Source organism: Dryas octopetala, chromosome 7 (genome assembly GCF_963921425.1).
Source record: "Dryas octopetala chromosome 7, drDryOcto1.1, whole genome shotgun sequence".
NCBI classification, from domain to species: domain Eukaryota; kingdom Viridiplantae; phylum Streptophyta; class Magnoliopsida; order Rosales; family Rosaceae; genus Dryas; species Dryas octopetala.
In genome coordinates this window covers 21,260,921-21,280,746 of record NC_141372.1, presented here as the reverse complement: position 1 = coordinate 21,280,746, position 19,826 = coordinate 21,260,921, and the positions used below count along the sequence as shown (strand labels likewise).

Below are 19,826 nucleotides of genomic sequence, written 5' to 3'. Positions count from 1 at the left end.
GCCACAACGCAAGAAGATTACATCGAAAACCAAACCAAACCAAACCATGTAGATCTCTGACAAAAACGTCGTCACAAGCCCTAGCCGCCAAACATGGTACGCGCAACCCTAGGGTTTTGTTTTTTTGCTCACTCCAAAAAGTTCTTACTCAAATCTTGGCAAGAGGTATTGAATATTAAATATATTTGTTATTCTAAAATTAGCACTGAACCGGTGTCTTTTGAGATAAAATTCACATCTAGTAGATTTGTTAAGTAAATCTAATTTATTTAAGTTATGTATAAAATCAATGGAAGGTGAGAGCCAAGCCACACAGGCCCACAAGTAGGCACAATAATACCAACTACCAAGTACATAGAACTTTTCTCAACAAAAATCACAAGATTATCGTGGTTTCTAAGATTGATTAAAGTTCCATTGATGACCATTTATCACTAGGAAAAATAAAGTTGCCATTTAAAATCATAAGAGTATCACATACACAAAAAGTTGTTATTTGGGTGAAGGATGTGGCTCTTGTGCTAAGAGAGGAACTTACATGACACGAGGTCTAATTTAACATGTCATCAGTGTAGCACGTAGATGTCCCAAAATACATATTTATACCAAAAGAAGCCCATGAGACATCAAACAGCTTTAGGTTCGGAGAACATTTAGAAAAGTGCACTAGATTAGTTTGTTAAGTTTCTTTTTTATTCAAGTGGCCCAAAAACAAAAAAGTTTCTTTTTTATTCAGATCTTGACCTTTGTTCGAACACATCCTTTACTAGCTATTAATGTTAGTTCATAGTGGATTACATCCTCTACAAAAGGCTTTTTTTTATTCAAGGAAGGATTTCTTGTTTAACATACAAAACTACATACTAGAAAGTAGAAATTAAATCACTGCAAAACATTTGTACCCAATGCATTGGTGGGTTATAAATAGAGAAAATATGAACTAGGTAAATGAGAAACTTTTTTACAATTAAACAGTAATAAACAATTTTTTGAAACCAAGATACTAAATAAAATGAGACACTATTAGTTTGGGGTAAAAAATCGGGTTGCAAGGTGGAATTACTTTACAAGTGTTCAAACACTTGGAAGAACGCTTGCTCCTTTTTTTTTTTTTTTTTTTTCAAGTTTAAACCTTTATAAATGTTGAAGATTTGTAAAGGTTTAGAACTTATGATTTAGACCCTAAAGTCTAGAGACTCAACTGTAAATCCTAAAATGAGCCCAAACATAAACAAATAATAGATGAAGTTGTGGCTTTTACGCAGTCACAATTTGATTAAAAATCAAAACATTGTGTAAGAAACTGGACAACGTTTTTTGTTCTAAACTAATTCCCTCTCCCAGTTGATACCAAAACTTCAAAGAACATTTCTAATCCTGCTATTTGAAGAAAAAATTGTGTTTAGTACCTAAACTAATTGACCCTGGTTCACTTGAATGACTAACAAGAAGATATTTTACAGGTTCCTCCTGAACTGGACAGGGATCGTAATGGTGGCACAGCCGTAAAAATTGTGTATTGAACGCATATTCGCTGCAATTTCAAAAGGATTTTTCACTATTTCTTCAGGCGCGACCTGAAGAAATAGTTCCAGGAGGGCTCATGGTATTGTCATTTCTAGGAAGGAGATCTTCCAACCCCACCACTGAAGAAGGATGCTACATGTTGTGCGAGCTCATGGCACAAGCACTAATGACCATGGTTTCTGAGGCAACATGATCTTGTATTTTTTCCTGAATATTCCTCAATTTTCAAACAATGTTACCATATTCTAGGGTATCAATTCCAATCCTTCAAAGTTGTGTTGCGAGAAAATTTATTAAAAATTGATGGACTTGCACCTGCCGCAACCCAACCCTCATATTCCGCTTCCATATAGTTCGAGTCTTTGAGCAAGAATTCTCAAAGTGAAAACGACTCTTTCTCCTTTGCATATTACAGGCTCTCACACTCTCTCGAGCTTCAAGAAGGATCAGATAGTGATCCGAGGAATTTGAAAGAACATGAGGTTGTTTTTTGGATTCATTATCTTCCACTTTTTGTTTTTTTAGCCATGATACTCCCATTATGCATGTGTACTACTCCCAATTTTTTTAATACTGATAAACAATCAGCTTTATGAAATGCATGTTTTCAATCTCTTCTTTTCTTTTAAATGTGGAATCAGATTTGAATGTGATCCTGATACATGTGGAATCATATTTTAAAGTAGTGGATCTGAAAACACTCATTCACCTGTGTGATCCATTCCTGATACATGTCAGACTTTCAACAAGTTTCACAATATAAAACCCAAGTCAAGCATGATGTGGGACATATCATACCTAACGCAATCAGATTTTTTGGAAAAAAAATATTAAGAAATATAACTATTTGATCTCAACATATTAGACTTTATAGCAATCAAAGCAGTCTCTCTAATACCCAATATTTCTACTCATCTCAAATAGTATATTAACAATTATCGTCTTGATACATCTCAAGTGTGAAGCTAACATCAACTTCATTCAAAAGAACTACCTACTGAAGTATGGCACATACTAGAAAAAAATATATATAAAAGACAAGAAACCAAACTAATTAATGAAAGAATATTTGAAAAAGATGACCTCATACCTGTGGGAAAAATGCCACGCCCGCCCATCAATACCAAAAAAATATAGGAAAGCCTCCCTCTACACCATGTACATGTAATCGATTTTGAAACCTCGCAACCATAACCTCCACCAAGAAGATTAAATTTAACAAAATATGCAATTTATACAAAATATGCACCAGTCAGTAACTAATATTGGTTAATCCTCAATTCAGCATTTCCAACAATAAACAAAACTTCTCGTGCTTATTTCTTTTGTAATTCGTACTGGATGTTTCACTATCAACTACCTTAACAATTAGTAAAGTTAAGATAATGGTACAAGCACTCACTGATATTGGCAATAACTAAGGCTGCCTTCTTTATCTTTGACACTTTGCACCATCCCTGGCATCAAGACATCAACCATTTTTCAGAAGCAAAGGACTACCCACAGACCTCGACTCCAAATATTCTCACAGATAGAAAGAGTCGGCCCTGCACCAAAAAGTCATCTCACAGAGGGAGACTAAATATTAAGCACATATGTACACAAAGAGAGTATTCATCTGACACCACCAATCACTATATTCAGTTCCATGTACAATGCAGGGGTCTTCATTTCTCATGTATCATACAAAATCTCATAATAGAAGTTAACATATCATCACTATATATTGTATAATTGTCAAGTGAGCTTCAAAATATCAGACTAATTAGGCCGCTAGTAGATCTAGAATGTCTTTATGTCCAAAAAAACATTCATTTCCTTCCACTTTGTGTGTCAATAGTAATAGTCGAGAGTCAAAGAACTATGAATTGTGATTGTAAATTCTTTTTACAAGCAGTGGAATAGCATCATAGCAACCAAAGCTGGCACCTGTAAAGGCATTTCCTACTTCAGGTAGCATGTAAAGTCCCTTCTACGATTTTCTTCCTAGAGATGACCCAAACAGATTATAAAATGTAAATTTCCTATGAGCCAATTTCAGATTCAACTGTCAAGAACCAAGCAAAGAGTTCGACCAACATTTACAACAGAAATTAAACTCAACTAGTAGGTTCAAGAGAAGAATTTTAAGCATGCAGAAGACTAAATGGCTGATAGGTTAACTAGAGCACATAAAAGGAAGAAATTGTGATACGAAGTCTTAACCTACTTTCCAACTTCCTCGTCGTCAAAGGGACAATCGAAATCCATAGCATCAAACTCAAGTATCTCTGCATCACTTCTTCAAGAGCACAAGTGAAGTTATGGGTGAAAAGAAATCCATAAGAAAAAGTCCTTACCATTCCATTGCGGTTCACTGGTATGAAGCTTGACAGAGCTATTTCATGTTTTACCATTGCATGTGAAAACCATGTAGGGATTTAGAGAAACCCTGATGAATCCAAGGATGCCATGTTACAGGATCATATTTCTTTGCATTATATGAGTGCTTAAATTCACAAGTCATTTAGCTATTCTGGGAGCAAGCAATATTTGTAAAGCTTGCAGTCAATAGTGGTTCAAAAACAACAAAATTGACAATATCAAAAGCAACAAATTAAACACAGTTTGGTCATTAAATGGCATTATCGCATCTGTCATAGTGGAAATTTTGTTAGGAACTCAACGATTGTCTTATTCCCCATAATGGCAACATAAAAGGTATTAAAACTGGTGGCAACATTTGATGCTTCAGATCCAATGAATGTGTCACTATAGAAAGTTCAACTACAACTATAAGAAGAAAAATAACACAAGATTTTCTACCTATTTAGTATATAACAAACGTTAAATTTCCAACTACTGGACTGAAAGAACAAAATTTGTTAGGTTTTCATCCCTTTCAAGCTAGAATGGATACAAGGAAATGAAGTAAAAACAAAAACAAAGAAAGAAAGAAAGAAACACAAAGGAAGAGAAGGCACAATTATGTGCAGCAAAATGCCATTCCATGAAATCATAGCTGCTGGTCAAGAAGAGGGTCTTTGGGAGTTCTTGGAGACAGATATCCAGACACACTTTCAGCAACACCTGAAGCGTAATTCTTCAACATGGAAGTGCTTCGTGTCAACCATCCTGTTTCTTGTTGTTCTTGCTCTTCAAGCATGCTCTTCCTCTCTTCTTCCACCAGTATCTCTAACCACCTCTTGGCCATAAAAACCTTGATTGCTTCAACACCTTGTACAACTACGTCGGGGGGTGGAAGCACAAGAGGATTCCCTTCCAAGTTAAGTTTGGTCAAATTGTCAAGGCGGCCAAAGGTATCTGGAAGAGCATGAATCTGATTGTTGCTGAGATCAAGTTCCTTGAGGTTGGTTAAATCACCAAAGGTGTCGGGGAGCTCCATGAGATCAGTAAAATTACTGCTGAGATTGAGACTTTCGAGATTGGTGAGTTGGCCAAAGGCTAGGGGAAGGCCGCGGAGCTCATTGAAGTGAGCATCCACATAGCGCAAGGACCTCAGCTCACAGACAGAGGAGGGAAAGGAACGGATTTTGTTTAATTGGATGGAAAGCTTCTGTAGATTGACCAACTCATAACCAATGTTGGTTGGCAGGTATGTGAGGCTGTTGAAACTCACATCCAACTCCACCAATGACCTAACATTTTACAAAACCAACTTCTAATTAATTATTCCATTCCATCCCAACATATTCTATTCTATGTATTGAAGATTATTATCACTCACACTCAGTCTTACATTATTATTACAGTCAGTGATGTAATTAAAAACATAGAAGCTTTTAAGATTGTGAGTTTACCTGCATTGACAGATGGAGTCAGGAAGGGAACTTAGCTTGTTCCCATTGGCATTCAGGAGTTTCAAATTTTGCAACATCCCAATTGAGTCTGGCAGTGACTCCAAAAGATTCGAGGACAGATTTAGCTCTTCAAGCTTCTCTAATCCACCTATTGAATCAGGAATAACCTGTGCCAAAAATAAAATAATTTTCATAATCTTGAATCTTAAATGATGAAATCAATCAACCATAATCACAAGAAACCTGCAGTTCGTTGTTGGAAACATCAAGCACGAGCAATCCGAGAATCTGGCCAAAGGCCTCAGGCAAGAATCGAAGGCGCCGGCTAGAGAGGTTGACCCGGTCGAGCCCGGTCCCGGAGGCCTCGTGCAGAATCCCGACCACCTCCTCATGGCCTTGGGCGCTCACCGGCTCAACCTCTTCTACCTCCTGAGCCTGCTCCACCACGCCGGCCTCGGCCGACTCATAAATCTTGACCAGCCTCTGCTCGGCGTCCTTCAGAAGCTTCTCGTAGGCGGCGTGCAGCTCGTCAATCTGCAGGATCGCTTTGCAACTCTGCTTCTCCTTCTCCGCCGACTCGCGGCACTCTTGCTCTCTCTCGCCCAGGAGGGCCCGCCACTGGAGGCGGTCCACGTCAGAAGGGCGCGGCGAGAGCACGAGGTCCTCCAGCTGCTTGGCCAGTTGGGTCTCGATGGCGGCGACCTTGGCCTTGGCGGTGTCGACGGCCTCGTGGTCGGGTCGATCGCCGAGGGTTTTGAGGACGGCGCGGGTCTGGGCCACGTCGGAGATGGCGCGGGTCATGGAAGCGATGACTTTGGGGTCGGATAGGTGGGGCATGTGGTCAACGATCTGGGATTGACTGGAGGAAGAGGATGGATCGACGTCGATGTGGATGGAGTGGAGGTCGGAGACAGGGGCGGGGGTTGAGCTGGGCCGGGGGCCCAGGGAGGGGAGGCGGGCCATGACGTAAGAGAGGATCGGGAAGTTAGTCGGGTTGGGATCCATTGGGTTGGGTCGGATCGGAAATTCGAAACGGTTGAGAATTGAGAGAGAGAGAGAGAGAAAGAGAGAGTGGTGATTGAATGGGTGATTGGTTCGTTTATGAAGAAGGTTTCGGTGTGGGAGTGGGGGAGAGGAGAGTGTGGATTTGGGGGGGGCCGTGGATAACGGAATGGATGATGGATTTGACGAGGTCAGCTTCATTACTGTTTTCACGCCATCTGGTAAAACACTGTGCGACCACCGGATTCCTTTTGTTATTATTATGCACACAGCAGACTGCTCAGTGTTCTCTTCAAACCTCTATCTCTGGTCTGCTGGTTGGCTTGTCCCTTTGTTTTTTCTTGGGCCACCCTCCTGTCCTTTGTTGTGGGCTATTTCTGTTGGGCCTATTGGCCATAGTTTTCTCCATTTTTGGTTTATAAACACTTCTTTTCATTTACCAGAAATAGAAAATCATATCACCTTCTTTTGTTTTGCATTGCTCTTCTTTCTACTTAAGAGTCATGTAGAAACTGTTTTTAGCTATGATACTCATTACGCATGTGTGCTACTTCAAAATGAAAGTAGCCAAGTATGCAACTCAACACATGATGACGAAACAGATCAAACTCAATACAACATATGCAAGATTAGATGCAGAGTACCAGAGTGAGAAGCTGGCCATGCCTTTGGTCTTATTACAACACTTCCTAGAAGTAGAACTTCAGTTGAAAATAACTAAAAGTCAAGGTAGGGCATTCATCTGACAATTGAACTTGCTGTAACTTAATGAAAATTTGGCAGAAGATAACCAATGAGAAATCTACATAGACTACATGTACACTTGCTCATACAGACTCTTGAAAGACAATGGATGCCATTAAGACATAGGGTGGTTAATTCTAATGTAATCAGTCACATTGCCCGTACATACTTGAGCATGAGAAGCAAATATCAGGCGCACAGGTCCTAGTCTTCTTTCCTGCAGAAAAAACAAACCAGAAAATAGCTTCAATAATGAGAGTTCGACAATGTTCATTGCCATCTAAATATCAGAGATTTAATAAGTTGCTTACCACTATGGGCATGACCTGAGGTCCAATTATTGGATGACAACCACAGCCATTGCAACAGCAAACAACAGTCTGGAACATACCAACATACCACCCCATGGCTTCAGATTGATTCCTTTTAAAGGATGAAAACAATGAAATACACAAGGAGGCACAGGTGAAATGAGTTCTGACTTGCCATCATTCTTTGAAGCATTTGAACTAAAAGTAGCTGATGGAACCGAGGGACTCTTGGAAGACCCACTTTGGGTGCCTGAACCTGGAAATTTGGAATCAAGTAGGACAGTCCCATTATTGGAAAGCAGTCAATAATCTCTGAAAACACTGGACTATAGGATGTAGCTTTTGAAGTCAAGTGAAGAGGTAACTTCACAAGTAATTCACAGATCAGCTCTGGCAAGGACTACAAAACTTCAGCAGGACCAGTGTTGAAATTTGACAATGGATATGGCTTGGCATAAGATTTACCAGCTTTGTCATTGTCATTGTTCATCTGTACAACAATCTACAAGAATTTCAGATGCTGCCTCACCACATCATGCAGGTCATGATTAACAACAAGAGTCGCTATATCACCATCTTAATTGATATACAACAGGTTAATGTCAGCAATCAAGGTGGAAATTAAAATAATGATTTTTCATTTTTGCCTGCAATTCACCCATTTCAAGATCCAGTTGATCATTCTTATCAATACAAGCATTGAAATGCCTCAAGCTAACCCCATATTTAACCTTTAGCACTAGAAGTGACATAATTAGAAACATTCAAAAGTGAAACAACAAATATATATGCATTCAGAGGTTTTCTAATTTATCTTGGAGCCTTTTATCAATCTCTGGATATTGAGTAAATCATTGCATCATGCTTTAGAGTGATTTGATATCAGTAACAAACTTTTGTTCATGCATTGTGGCAGCTACTATGCAACTGCAAAATTCAACTATTAGACCAGAAAATTTGAAACAAACTTTTAAACAATTATCCAGATTTTAAGTCAAGTACAACATTTGGCACTTGTTATGGGAGTTTTTATAATTAGACCAAAACTAAATGCTTCAATCTTTACACCCATTCCAGCCTCTTCCTCAAATTCTGAGTCAAATTTTACAAATCATCTTCCCTTTTGCCAAACTTTTCTGAGCAGCCAAACAGATGATTAAGAAATTTTTCATATCAACAAAAGAAAAAACAAATTCAAACAATAGAAGTTCCAAAATTATACCTTGATATGACCATTGCAGACACCACAGCTCCACAAACACAAAGATACCAATCAGAAGTTCAAAACAGAGTGTTTCATTGATTCCATGTGAATTTAATTACAAAGTTGTATGTATTTATAAAAGAAAATGCTAACCAAATTCCTCTGGCTAACTGCTCATCATGTCATCACTCATCAGTCACTTGGTGAAACAGACTATTAACAACGAATTAACACTTTAACTTTACTTCCTATCCACTAAATAGAGCAATGAATTGACATATCAAATAAGCATCCCAGTGACAGTGACTGAGCCTAAAAAGAAAAACCCTAACCCCCAAATTCAAAACGATGGAGTCAATCGCAGAAATCAATCAAAAAACCAATGACAAATTCAGTGTTGATCAAATTGTTAAGCCAAACATGGCCATGAGACTGAGAATTGTTGCGCAAGCGACAGCAAGGAGCCCTCTTTCTTTGATGAGAACCCTGAACAAGTACATTGCTATATCGGTGGTGATCAACCTTCCCCGTCGAACCAAAACCCGACGACGGTTGCCTGAAAAGGTTAGCAGCACTAACACTGTGATCCAAGCAATCATGGTGGCACGGGCGGCGAACACAACCAATGTGAATACCATAAGCACTCCCAGAAGAGGCACTAAGAGGGTTGTGATCTGGTCACTGTAGAATAGGAGAACCCACAAAGCCACCAAGAAAGACAACAGCAATGTTGTCATTGCTGCTTTCGTTACAGACAAGATCATGGTATGGCTAACACTTGACGAAGAAGAAGAATTGGAAGTTTGTGGAATTGGGGGTTTGGTTGCTTTGCTAGGAATGAATGGGAAATAAAAATATAAGGAAGAGAACTAGAGAAGAGAATTGGCAACCGACCATTTCATGTGCGCACATGGGCAGCAGAAGCAGAGCACCCAACTCAACTCCAATTATGCGAACCAAAAAGGAAATACTATATAAGGACTTTTTTTTGACACCACATTTCTATGCAAACCAATTATCACTTCACAAATATAAGGACTAGTGTAATTAGTAGAGAAGGTATTTTCAATTTTTCAACTTCCATTTCTAGTTACTCAAGCATGAAAAACTTTAGTCAAACACAAACAACAGGTGTATTTAATAAATGGAGTTTGATTAGTTGAAGCATTTATTAAGGCTTAATGATGGTGGCCCAGCAATTAGATATTAGATCAATAATGCCTTGTGCAACAGGCAATTGTGAAAGGATATATCTCAAAAGCTCCGACGTCACCGTCGACCCCTCTCGCAACCTCTGGTTCCGCCTCTACACTCCCACCTCCTCCGCCGCCGCCGCCAGCCTTCCCTTCATCGTCTTTTACCACGGCGGCGGGTTCTCGTTCATGGCCCCCAATTCGAAATCCTACGACGACTTCTGCCAGAGGCTCGCTCGCGAAATCCCTGCCGTCGTCGTCTCCGTCAACTACCGCCTCGCGCCGGAGCACCGCTATCCGAGCCAATACGACGACGGATTCGACGTCTTGAAGTTCAACGACGACGGCCAGAGCGACATCTTCGGCGGCGCCGCGAATCTGGAGCAGTGCTTCCTCGCCGGAGACAGCGCCGGCGGGAACATAGCGCACCACGTGGCGCTCAGAGCGAGCGAGTACGAGTTTCCCAGCGACGATTGTATTTGTTGGAGGATTGGACCCGTTGCAAGATTGGCAAAAGAGGTACTATGAGGGATTGAAGAAGTCGGGGAAAGAAGCTTATTTGGTGATGCATCCCAATGCGATTCATACCTTCTATGGTTATCCAGAGTTGGAAGAGTCCGCTAAGTTTATTGAGCAAGTGAGGGATTTCGTGCAAATGCAATTGGTCAAGCAAGGATCATCATCACTACACTAAATTCAAACATGTGTTATCCACTAATTCAAATAATTCTGCTAGCTTTCTGTTAGACTTTGTTTTTCTGCATAATATTATAGGCCAATGCTTAGATGTCTTAAGAATTGGTGCTTGTGAGCATTCACAATGGACATAACAATATGCTATGCTATTTTTTGTGAAAAAATAAAACTAGTTATTAGAGTGTACAATGAAAAAGCTTTTTTGTTTTTTTTGTTTTTGTTTGGGAAGATGTACAATAAAGGCTTTTTGTTATGGCTTTTGTAGTTTTCGCCCCAATAGCATAAAAGTTCTAATTTTGTGTTTAACCAATTAAGGATACGACACGTGTATAGAACATTGACTCCAAATACTCATATGTAGCATACTTTTCTCTCTCTTGCAACCTCAGCAACCTCTCTCTTCTCTCTCCTCTCAATTAATTAGTTTCGAGTAAAGTCTTAAATATTGGTATCAATGCAAATATTGAGGGTCCAAAAATATGAAAATTTCAACAAAATATCTTATTGGCAAAAATTATAGAAAAACAGTCAAAATTTGGAGAAAAATAAGAAAATTGAAGAGACCTTTATTTAATTAATAATCCATTATTTTGACAAGAAAAGTGAAGAAATTTAATTACATAGTGAGTTTAGTTGATATGGGATGAATATAGTGCATGTTGAGTCTGTTGACGACACTATTACTTAGAAAATGTTCACTATTATTTTGTACCATATAAGATATACAGCCTAATGCATGAGGTTCAAAATGTTCATTCTCTTCACCATTTCTATGTGTAGAGTATAGAATTAATTCAATAAATTATATACTATGAAAGTCCCAATTCCAAGAGAACAAAAATAGTAAAATTTGAGTATGAAATAAGTTTATATGATTTGGACAGTATATGATGCATGTTGACAAAAATGTACTCATAAACTGTTTAGTAATCATTAAATTATTATTTTATTTATAATGAATACTTTAATGCAATTGTTTGTATGTGATATATATTTTATATGTTTAATTAAGAGTGTGTAATTAACAATAAAAATCATAATAATAACATTATTTTAAAAGATTATTAATCCAAGAAAGATATGTTGTTATCTAATAGATTGAAGAGAAATGTATGTAAATGGCAAAGGAAGCATAAGATAAGGAAGATTTAAGCTGCACGTTATATTTGTTAATAATTATTTTCAAATTGACAATGTTAAGTTGTTAACAAACAAAGTTGCTGTACCGTGGGGGTGGTTGGCAAACATATTGGTTGATATTGGAGGTACTATGTCCCGATTCACAGCAAACCTTTTCATTTCTTAAAAAAAAAAAAATTGGTGCCGGACCCAATTTTTTTATTAGTAGCTCCAACATATTCTTTACACACACCCTTATTTTAAAACAATTTATAACTTATTAGTAAACCCAACATATTTTCCTAAACTACCCTTATTAAAACTAATATCACACCAAATAATTCTACTTACTATACCCAACAAACATACTCAACCCCAACATCATCGCCACCATCTCCCAAACCAAACACCATCACCACCACCTCCCAACCCCAACACCATTAACAGTTGCTGCCCCTGCAACTGCCGCCTCTCATCACCATCGGAAATCCTGATAGACCTTCGCAAATACATTTTTCTAAACCAAATTTCAACATTCATAACTAGATCAAAATTCAACTACATAAAAAATCAAGTTGAAACTCAAATTATTCGCATGTGCGCACTTGGAGCCCAGAAACACGCTACCAAGAGATCGGTAGATGCAGATGCCCATCTACATCTGAATTTTAGGTTGCAAATGTCTGTTTTTAAGTTATAAATGCATCTTTTTAAATTACAAATGATATATTTTAAATTATAAATATAGATTTTAGATTGCAGATGCATTTTTCAAATAAAAGTTTAAGTTGTAGATGCATGTTGTAAATGCAATTGCCGAGCACTCAGTAGGATTTGTGGGCTTCTACTTAAGTTTTATTCATCATAGAATCCAACATATAAATGAAATGTAAATGGGAAAGAAGAGTTGAAGCAAATAACATCTTCTTAAAATAATAATAATAACTGAAAGAGTGCAAAACATATACATATACAATTCCATAGGTCAGCTGAAACGCTAGAATTATTAAGCTAAAAATATATCTCTCAACTACAGATAGCATAAAGTAAACAAAATTGAAAATTCCATGGTACCTCTGCATTTTCCATATCTCCTCAGTATACAATCAAGTTCAATAAAGACATTAAACCCTTCTCATTTTTCAGTTCTCATGTATGGGTTGTATCAAGCACTTTTGTGCACTCCACTTTCTCCACAACAATCAACAATGCCAGTACCTCCCATCCCAACCATAATCTCTTTGCAATATTACCTGAAAAAAAATGAAAAGAGAAAGCAAGAAGAGGGAGAATAGATAAGATTAAAATTAAAAACTGGAAACTGTTTTAAAAACAATTATGTCTTCTTTATTCTTCATTTTAAAACTGGAAACTATTTTAAAAACATTTATTTCTTCTTCATTTATCCTTTTTTATTTCTCTCTCCAACCTCAAACTCTTTCCTTAATTAGAAAAAAAATAAATAAATAAATAAACATAAACATTACTGAACGGGCTCTTGCAGATTGACAAGCAATAATCCACATGCATTAACAAGAATAATTTTCCCAGAGTTGCCTCTAACTACCATCAAGAAGAATGATGTATACTTAACCTTTCTCAACCTCTCCTGGTTTTATCAAGGACCTCAATATATTTCTTCGGGACCCCATATTGTTCAATCATATGTTTCGCCAGATCATCAATCACGCCACCTTGAATCAGAACCTCATGCCCTTTCTTACCTGAAATGAGAAACATGTTGTGTATTCATCAAGCCCTTGGGGTTAGCCCAAAAGGTAAGGATGGGTGGGGTAATGGATTAGGATTAAAATAGGTTTAGGGTTCAATTCCCTCCCATTTACAAGAAAAAATGTGTTCATAAAAAATCCTAGGAAGGTATCCTCAACTGTCAAAGCAAATACCATCCCCAGACAATCAAATTGGCAAGGCGCATTTTGTAGCATTGGAGAAAGGTTATCAAATTATACTATATGCGGGCAGAAACAGTATTCACTAAGCCTAACAGGAACACTGATAGTGTCTTACTTGGCATGGCAAAAAACAGGATCCTAATGTTTTTCAATATAAAAAAAAAAAAATCACTTCTGCATATCAAACAAAAAAAAGGCAGATACATAAATATTATCTACTGAAAAATTTCCTCACATTCTAATTTTCCTAATAAAATGCTACACACACATGAAGAGTGAAAAAGAGAAAAGATAATCTCTAACAAAAATTAAATTCAGTCTACTGTAATGAAGAATTGCACCTGGTAGTTCTGCCACCGTTGTACTGCAGGCAAACTTCTTCTGTAGCTCTGATGCCAAAGCTTCAGGATCCACCAAGAAAGTTTCCAGCCCTGATAATTTAGTGACTTTTTTGTTACCTTGCCGCCTTTCAGTCATTATCTGGATTGTTTTCAAACCACCTTTACGGACAACCGAATCACTTCCCCTCGTCACAATGTGATGGGCCTGCATCCGGTTTACAAATGCTGCTCCTAAATCTCTCTTATGAATTTCTGTTGGGTATGTTGAACCTTTCTTTATGGCTCCCTTGAACAGTGCATCACATAATATTACATCCAAAACTATAACAGATTTATCCGTTGGTTTAACCAGGTTTTCTTTTTCAACATATGTAAACACAATATCAGTGGCTTCTGAAGCACTGTACAGCTTTCCTGTGTCAGCTCCTACAGAAGCTAATACTGGATTTACATGTACACTTGGTTTATAGATCTCAGCCACTTCAAGCATTTTGGATGACCGACTTTCACTGGCAGTATGCACACCAGTTTGAACAGTTTTCTCCACTTGCCGTTTCTCTGGCTTGAAAGATGAGTAATCTTGATGTTTGCGGTTAACAGATAATAATACAGACTCCTTTTTATATTTATCTTCTTTCACTGTAATCTGTGCATGTTTTAGCACCAAAATGAAGAAACAAACATAAGCAAAGAGAATGTGGATTAATCTCAGTAAAACTTAACTGTAAAAAAAGAAAAAAGGGTACAAGAACATCAAAATTTAATCACCTGTCTCTATTAAATTCTACCTTGCTTATAAGCAAAGATTATCACCCATTTTCAGAACAAACCAGAGATTTCTCTAACAAGTTAAGCCGAGATATGAACAGAACTCAAAAGTCAGGACTAATACCTATTACCACAAAACAACTTACCATCTATGCATAAATCCATAGAAAAGTGGTCCATGAAACATTTTTTCCAATTATATAGATTATCAAACTAAAAAAACGGTACCAATTTTTTTTTTTAACAAGCATATTTTGTGTATGAACACACCAAGGGGACATCACCTAAGAACACAGTATGTATACAACAATTACTTGCTAAAGCCTCACACCTCACTTCCACATCCTATGCATTTATCATTTGGTCCACTTCAAACAATACCTCTTAGAACTCAGTTTACGAATGAGATCATCATATGCACCAAAAAATGGTGAAAGAAACTTACAAGGAAAAATGAAACTTTCATACAAGCTGAAACAAAAATAATTATGATTGTCAAGCACCCAGCGCAACAAACATACCCATGCACAAAGTACAAGAAGGTACTAAGAACAGAATAAACATTCACAAAATGTGTTCACGGCTTGCCCAATCAAGAAAATCAAAAAATACCAATGCAGATAAAAGCTCTCATAAATGACAGGTAACACTTTCATAGTGTTCTCTGTCAAGAAGAAGAAAATAAAAGCAGTACGCACCAATCCTGTAGAAGACTTAGCTTGTAACCACTTCGATAATTTCTTGTACGATGATTTCTTGATGTCTAATGTGATGCCTGAAGGCCTACAAGGTAACACATGGTTGGACCTGCAGTAGCCACAAAACAGTGACAGAATTTTAGATAAATCTAGTATATACATGAGAGAGACGGAGCGAGAGAGAGAGTGAGAGAGAGCAGGCGCGAGAGAGAAGAGAGGGAGGGAGAGAGAGAGAGAGAGAGAGATATATATATATATCACACAAGGTTTCACAAAAATTATATGTTTACCATACCATAGTGTGCTTCCAGGCATGGGAAGGTCTTTATCTTTGACAGTTGTATGCAATGCTTGCAAAAGGCATTTTTCCAAAAGCATGTCCACATCCTCAGTGGAAAGATGATGCCGATCCTCCCCAATCGACTGATCAGCAGAAGCATCATCTGTTACCTTCAGATCACCAACATGTACAGTTATTTCTTCAGCAATCTCGTTCCCAGTATCAATCTGTGTCACTGAAGCGGAACTAGGTTCAGAGTGCACATCAGCAACATCAACAGATCGCCCCATTTCTTTATCATTAGTGCCATTCTGTTGATCATTTGCACCATCAGTTGTAGCATCATATGAATCAGAAGTTTGAAATGATGAGAAGGTGGGATCTTCAAACACAGCATCCTCATAAAAGCCTGCATTTGGCACATACGGGCATTCAACTGATTCCCTGGAAAAAGAAGATTCCAGAAGAATGTTAGTTACAAAAGCTTTTCAATTATCTATCAATCTCTAAGCCAGTTTCCAAACAATACTTGCCAAAGTAAGTCACGATAATAGTGAGTAATTTTCAAGGCCTTCCCTCGCAACCCAGCTTTTAATGCTTCAGTGGTGCTCATAGTGGTAGTCCCCACCTGTAGAGATATTGACAAATAAGAAGATTACGCCCGAAACATAATTTAGACAAATAAATGAAATACAGCTTGTCTTGACAGTCCTAAAAGCATAGCATGTCCTATCTGCAGGAGAAGCTTACAGCAATGGGAGCTGGATTTCCTGGAACTTTTACTGCCCATGCTTCCCCTGCTATAAACGAAGGTAGACCTTCAGAAGGTATGCTGATACCGGGGAACATCAAATCCGCCCCTCCAATGACATATCGAGAAACCTCACCCCCTTTCAGCATGAAAGAAGGCAAAAGATCAGGGACCTTCCAGAGAGCATAAACTGAAATGGAAAACCATCAACCACACAAAAATGTGAATATCGTTCCAATATATTGGAGAATAGCATATTTTCACAATTTCTCGTGCTCTATCAGAGGCTTCTTCAATTTTTCATTGACCCAAATTAGGAAGTGAAAAAGCATAGCTTATGTTTCTTAAGGTTCCTAAATTCTTTAAAAAATTTCCTACGTACTTTTATTTTCCTTCGTCATACTTTGCAGCCACCATTACTCCAAACCGAATTTAGGGCCACACTTTTCACCTATATTATTTTATTTGCTTTATCCATAGGGTGTAGGTGCGGTGTTTTCAAAAAACCTCTTAAGATAAAATCCATTAAACATTGATTCTAGATCAGTATGCATCTAAGAACTAGTTAAAACTAGGCAAAGAATACATGATACAAATATTGTACCTCTTATGGAAACCTTTCAAACATAACTTGTACAACTTATAACCCAACCTAAGCAAATCACAGAACACTAAAACAAGCCATCCTAGTTCAAAACAGAAATAAAAGATAGCTATTTCAAGAATAAGAATTACACTTCGCAACTTCAGTAGAATAGTTAATTTAAGAACAAGTCAACATCATGTTCCATAATTTCCATTTGTAACTATTTCTTTCATCAATGGAAAACAGGAACTCAAGTAGCATTGTTACAGCATGAAAAGTAGATCACATTAAAGCAACTATATATCTTATAAACCACAAGTTTCTCCATATAAACCACAAGCTCAGCATGATGTAATGTAGGACATTTCATGCTTAAGACAATCAGATTTTAAAAGAAAATAATAATAAAACATTTGAACTATGTTATATTAGAATTTATTTCTTTGATTAGATTTTCTTCAAGAGTTATCATAGCAATCTACACATTAAGGAAAGAGTAATTGACAAAATGGCCTGATACCTGTGGGAAAAATTTCTGTGCCACGCCCATCAATATCAAAAAATATAGGAAAGCTTCCCTCTACACTGTATACATGGACTCGATTTTGAAACTTCGAAACCGTTATCTCCACCTAGAAGATTAATTTCAAACAAAATATGCAGTATTCAGTAACTAATATTATTTTATCCTAAGTTCATCATTTCCAACCAATAAAAAAAAAACACAGTTCAACATTTCAAAAAATGAATAAATCCATTATCAAAACTTCTCCCACTTATTTATTTTTTAATTCAGTACAGGATGTTTAACTACCAGAACTACCTTAAGAATAATTACATTTTAGTTAATGGTACAAGCACTCACTGTCTTTGGTAATAACTAGGCGCAAAATTTTACTAAGGATGGCCATATATCATGACAGCACATAACAAATGATAACCAAAACAGGGAAATTAATTGAAATAAAAAATAAAAAAAAAACATAGGGAAAAAAAGTCTAGCAAAACCCAAATAACAGGCTAATTTCCAAAAAGCTAATTGCCTACCAAAGTGAATGTACAAAAAAAAAAATGAGAATCCAAATGAGAGTACATTATACATTTACAAAAAATAATAACATATGCATTAATGTATAACCTTCATTTACATTATCCATTCATATTAAAAAAGAATTGGTCATCTTCTTCCACGAGGCATGCCCCTTGCGCCGCCTCATCATCAAAGCGAGCACCTTATGGGACATTTGCTAAACCCACCCTGCGCCTCAGGCAGTTTGCCGGCCCCTCAAGGCGCACCTTGATAAAGCATTTTAAAACACTGGTCACCAATTGGGTCTAAGTACTATATGCACCAGTCACAGCGAATACTACGAAACTAAAATTCTGGAGAACATTGAAAATGGCCTTGTTTTCAAATGCTAAACTAATTCAATCAGGAAACAATAGGGTATTCGAACCGATCAAAAGTATTAAAACTAAATAAATTAAAAACCAACAACTAAAATCACAACAGCCCTATTTCCAAAGAGGCTTCCAAAACAAACCCAGAATTCAATTAACAATAACAGAAAGCATTCAAGTTTATGGAAAAAATCATGAAACAGAATCAAATTTATCCAATACATCAATCCCAAAACCAAAACCCAGAAACACACTGAACTCACTTTCTAAATGGAAAATGCAAAGCACCCCATAAACCAATTAATCGAAAAACGGCAAATAAAAGCATCATTGTGAATTAAAAGCGACCTTGGGAGGGAGTAAAGAATCGATATCTGATTCAGAAGCTCTGGGGAATTTGTCTTTGACGGTTCTCTTGAGCTTCTTCCTATCTGCCCCGGACAGTCTCTGGTGTGACCTTGCTTCCACTGCCTTCTTGAACATCTTTCTCTTTTCTCAGCTCCTGCTTGCTTTGCTTTCTGGGTGTGTGTGTTTTTGCGTTTCAGGGGGTTTGTGGGCTTTTCTAATATCAACATGGGTTTAGGGAGTCGAAGCTTCTCGACAAAACTATTAGGTCGGTGCGTTTATGCCCTCATGTTGGGTTGAAAAATGGGCTAGTCTGGGCTGGGAAATGGACCGTTCGGTGCTGATCCGGCTCATTTAAGTTGGGCCCATTAGTGCTTTGTGTTCTAATCATATGACAACTACTTTAATAATTGTGTTATATTTGTGCTGGCATAAATAGTTAAGAGTTAAGACCTACATCTGGTACAGTATTCTAATCATATGACAATTCATTTAATAATTGTGTTATATTTGTACTGGCATAAATTGTTAAGACCTACATCTGGTACAGCCCACGACCAATAGCTCATTCATACTCGTGTTATGACTTACCGGCCATCGGACCCTTTTTTTCTTTTATTTTCTTACACTTTGAAATTTATCTTATTCTACTTTTTTTTTTTTAATTTTACTTGAAAAATGAAAATTTTCCGTTGAAGCGTTTTTAAAAAGAACAAATTTTGAAGTTCGGAATTTTTCTTGGCGATGGGTGCATATAGAAGCCTTTTAACTTATTTGACCATGCCTATTTCCGTAACGATCTTGGAGCCAATTTAAGTTGCCAAATTTGGCATATACATACATTAGAATATTAAAAACCTTTTCATGTTAAATGTGATGTTTTGTAAATTGTAACTCTAATGCTTGTTGGCCGTTTCTGTTTGAAGATTTTATGGGGTTTACTAGAGGTCGTTTGGTGACCAGTTAGGTTTTTTTTTTTTTTTTTTTTTCTCGTTGTTTTTTGTTTCGTGGGCCGTTAGGCCCCATCTTACCAAAAAAAAAAGCTCCAGTTTTTAGATTTTGTAAACAAGAAATCTTGACATGTTAACAATATTTATCCATTCAAACAATTGAGACGAAACTGCTTTTATGTAATAGTCATACATTG

The 19,826-nt window shown here is 37.3% G+C and overlaps 2 protein-coding genes, 1 long non-coding RNA gene and 1 pseudogene across 7 annotated transcripts; 1 reads left to right on the top strand and 3 right to left on the bottom strand.

The window, feature by feature from the left end:
• Window positions 1–4,133: 4,133 nt before the first annotated feature.
• LOC147280506 (plant intracellular Ras-group-related LRR protein 9-like) lies at window positions 4,134–6,349 on the bottom strand. The gene is made up of 3 exons (XM_086249715.1): window positions 5,571–6,349; window positions 5,328–5,494; window positions 4,134–5,165 (listed from the first exon to the last, which is right to left on the bottom strand). Exons 1-3 carry the CDS (start codon window positions 6,330–6,332, stop codon window positions 4,523–4,525), a joined length of 1,572 nt encoding a protein of 523 aa, XP_086105841.1. The 5' UTR covers window positions 6,333–6,349; the 3' UTR covers window positions 4,134–4,522.
• Window positions 6,350–6,978: 629 nt separating this feature from the next.
• On the bottom strand, window positions 6,979–8,977 carry LOC147280505 (uncharacterized). Its single transcript, XR_015123242.1, has 2 exons — window positions 7,385–8,977; window positions 6,979–7,290 (listed from the first exon to the last, which is right to left on the bottom strand). It is a non-coding gene; the product is annotated as an uncharacterized LOC147280505 (long non-coding RNA).
• Window positions 8,978–9,172: 195 nt separating this feature from the next.
• On the top strand, window positions 9,173–10,774 carry LOC147280504 (putative carboxylesterase 18 pseudogene; annotated as a pseudogene).
• Window positions 10,775–12,542: 1,768 nt separating this feature from the next.
• Window positions 12,543–18,861, bottom strand: LOC147280503 (eukaryotic translation initiation factor SUI1 family protein). Of its 5 annotated transcripts, none has more exons than XM_086249710.1 (9): window positions 18,683–18,861; window positions 17,454–17,565; window positions 16,347–16,537; window positions 16,130–16,224; window positions 15,612–16,040; window positions 15,317–15,425; window positions 13,851–14,496; window positions 13,186–13,320; window positions 12,543–12,849 (listed from the first exon to the last, which is right to left on the bottom strand). In XM_086249710.1, exons 1-8 carry the CDS (start codon window positions 18,815–18,817, stop codon window positions 13,196–13,198), a joined length of 1,842 nt encoding a protein of 613 aa, XP_086105836.1. In that variant the 5' UTR covers window positions 18,818–18,861; the 3' UTR covers window positions 12,543–12,849; window positions 13,186–13,195. The 5 variants fall into 5 exon arrangements, with proteins under 5 accessions (XP_086105836.1, XP_086105835.1, XP_086105837.1 ...); XM_086249709.1 differs by having other exon boundaries at window positions 13,191–13,320; XM_086249711.1 differs by having other exon boundaries at window positions 13,191–13,320; window positions 16,347–16,486.
• Window positions 18,862–19,826: the final 965 nt, after the last annotated feature.

What these genes read in the sequence shown, in the direction of transcription:
- LOC147280506 (XM_086249715.1), bottom strand. Translation starts at nt 6,332, where the DNA reads ATGGATCCCAACCCGACTAACTTCCCGATCCTCTCTTACGTCATGGCC. An exon ending in TTTCCAACAACGAACTGCAG is followed by an intron (nt 5,495 to 5,570) that starts GTTTCTTGTGAT and finishes TTTTTGGCACAG; the next exon opens with GTTATTCCTGATTCAATAGG. An exon ending in GACTCCATCTGTCAATGCAG is followed by an intron (nt 5,166 to 5,327) that starts GTAAACTCACAA and finishes GTAAAATGTTAG; the next exon opens with GTCATTGGTGGAGTTGGATG.
- LOC147280503 (XM_086249710.1), bottom strand. Translation starts at nt 18,817, where the DNA reads ATGTTCAAGAAGGCAGTGGAAGCAAGGTCACACCAGAGACTGTCCGGG. An exon ending in CACAGAAATTTTTCCCACAG is followed by an intron (nt 16,538 to 17,453) that starts GTATCAGGCCAT and finishes TTTCCATTTCAG; the next exon opens with TTTATGCTCTCTGGAAGGTC. An exon ending in CTAAGTCTTCTACAGGATTG is followed by an intron (nt 14,497 to 15,316) that starts GTGCGTACTGCT and finishes AAACATGCACAG; the next exon opens with ATTACAGTGAAAGAAGATAA.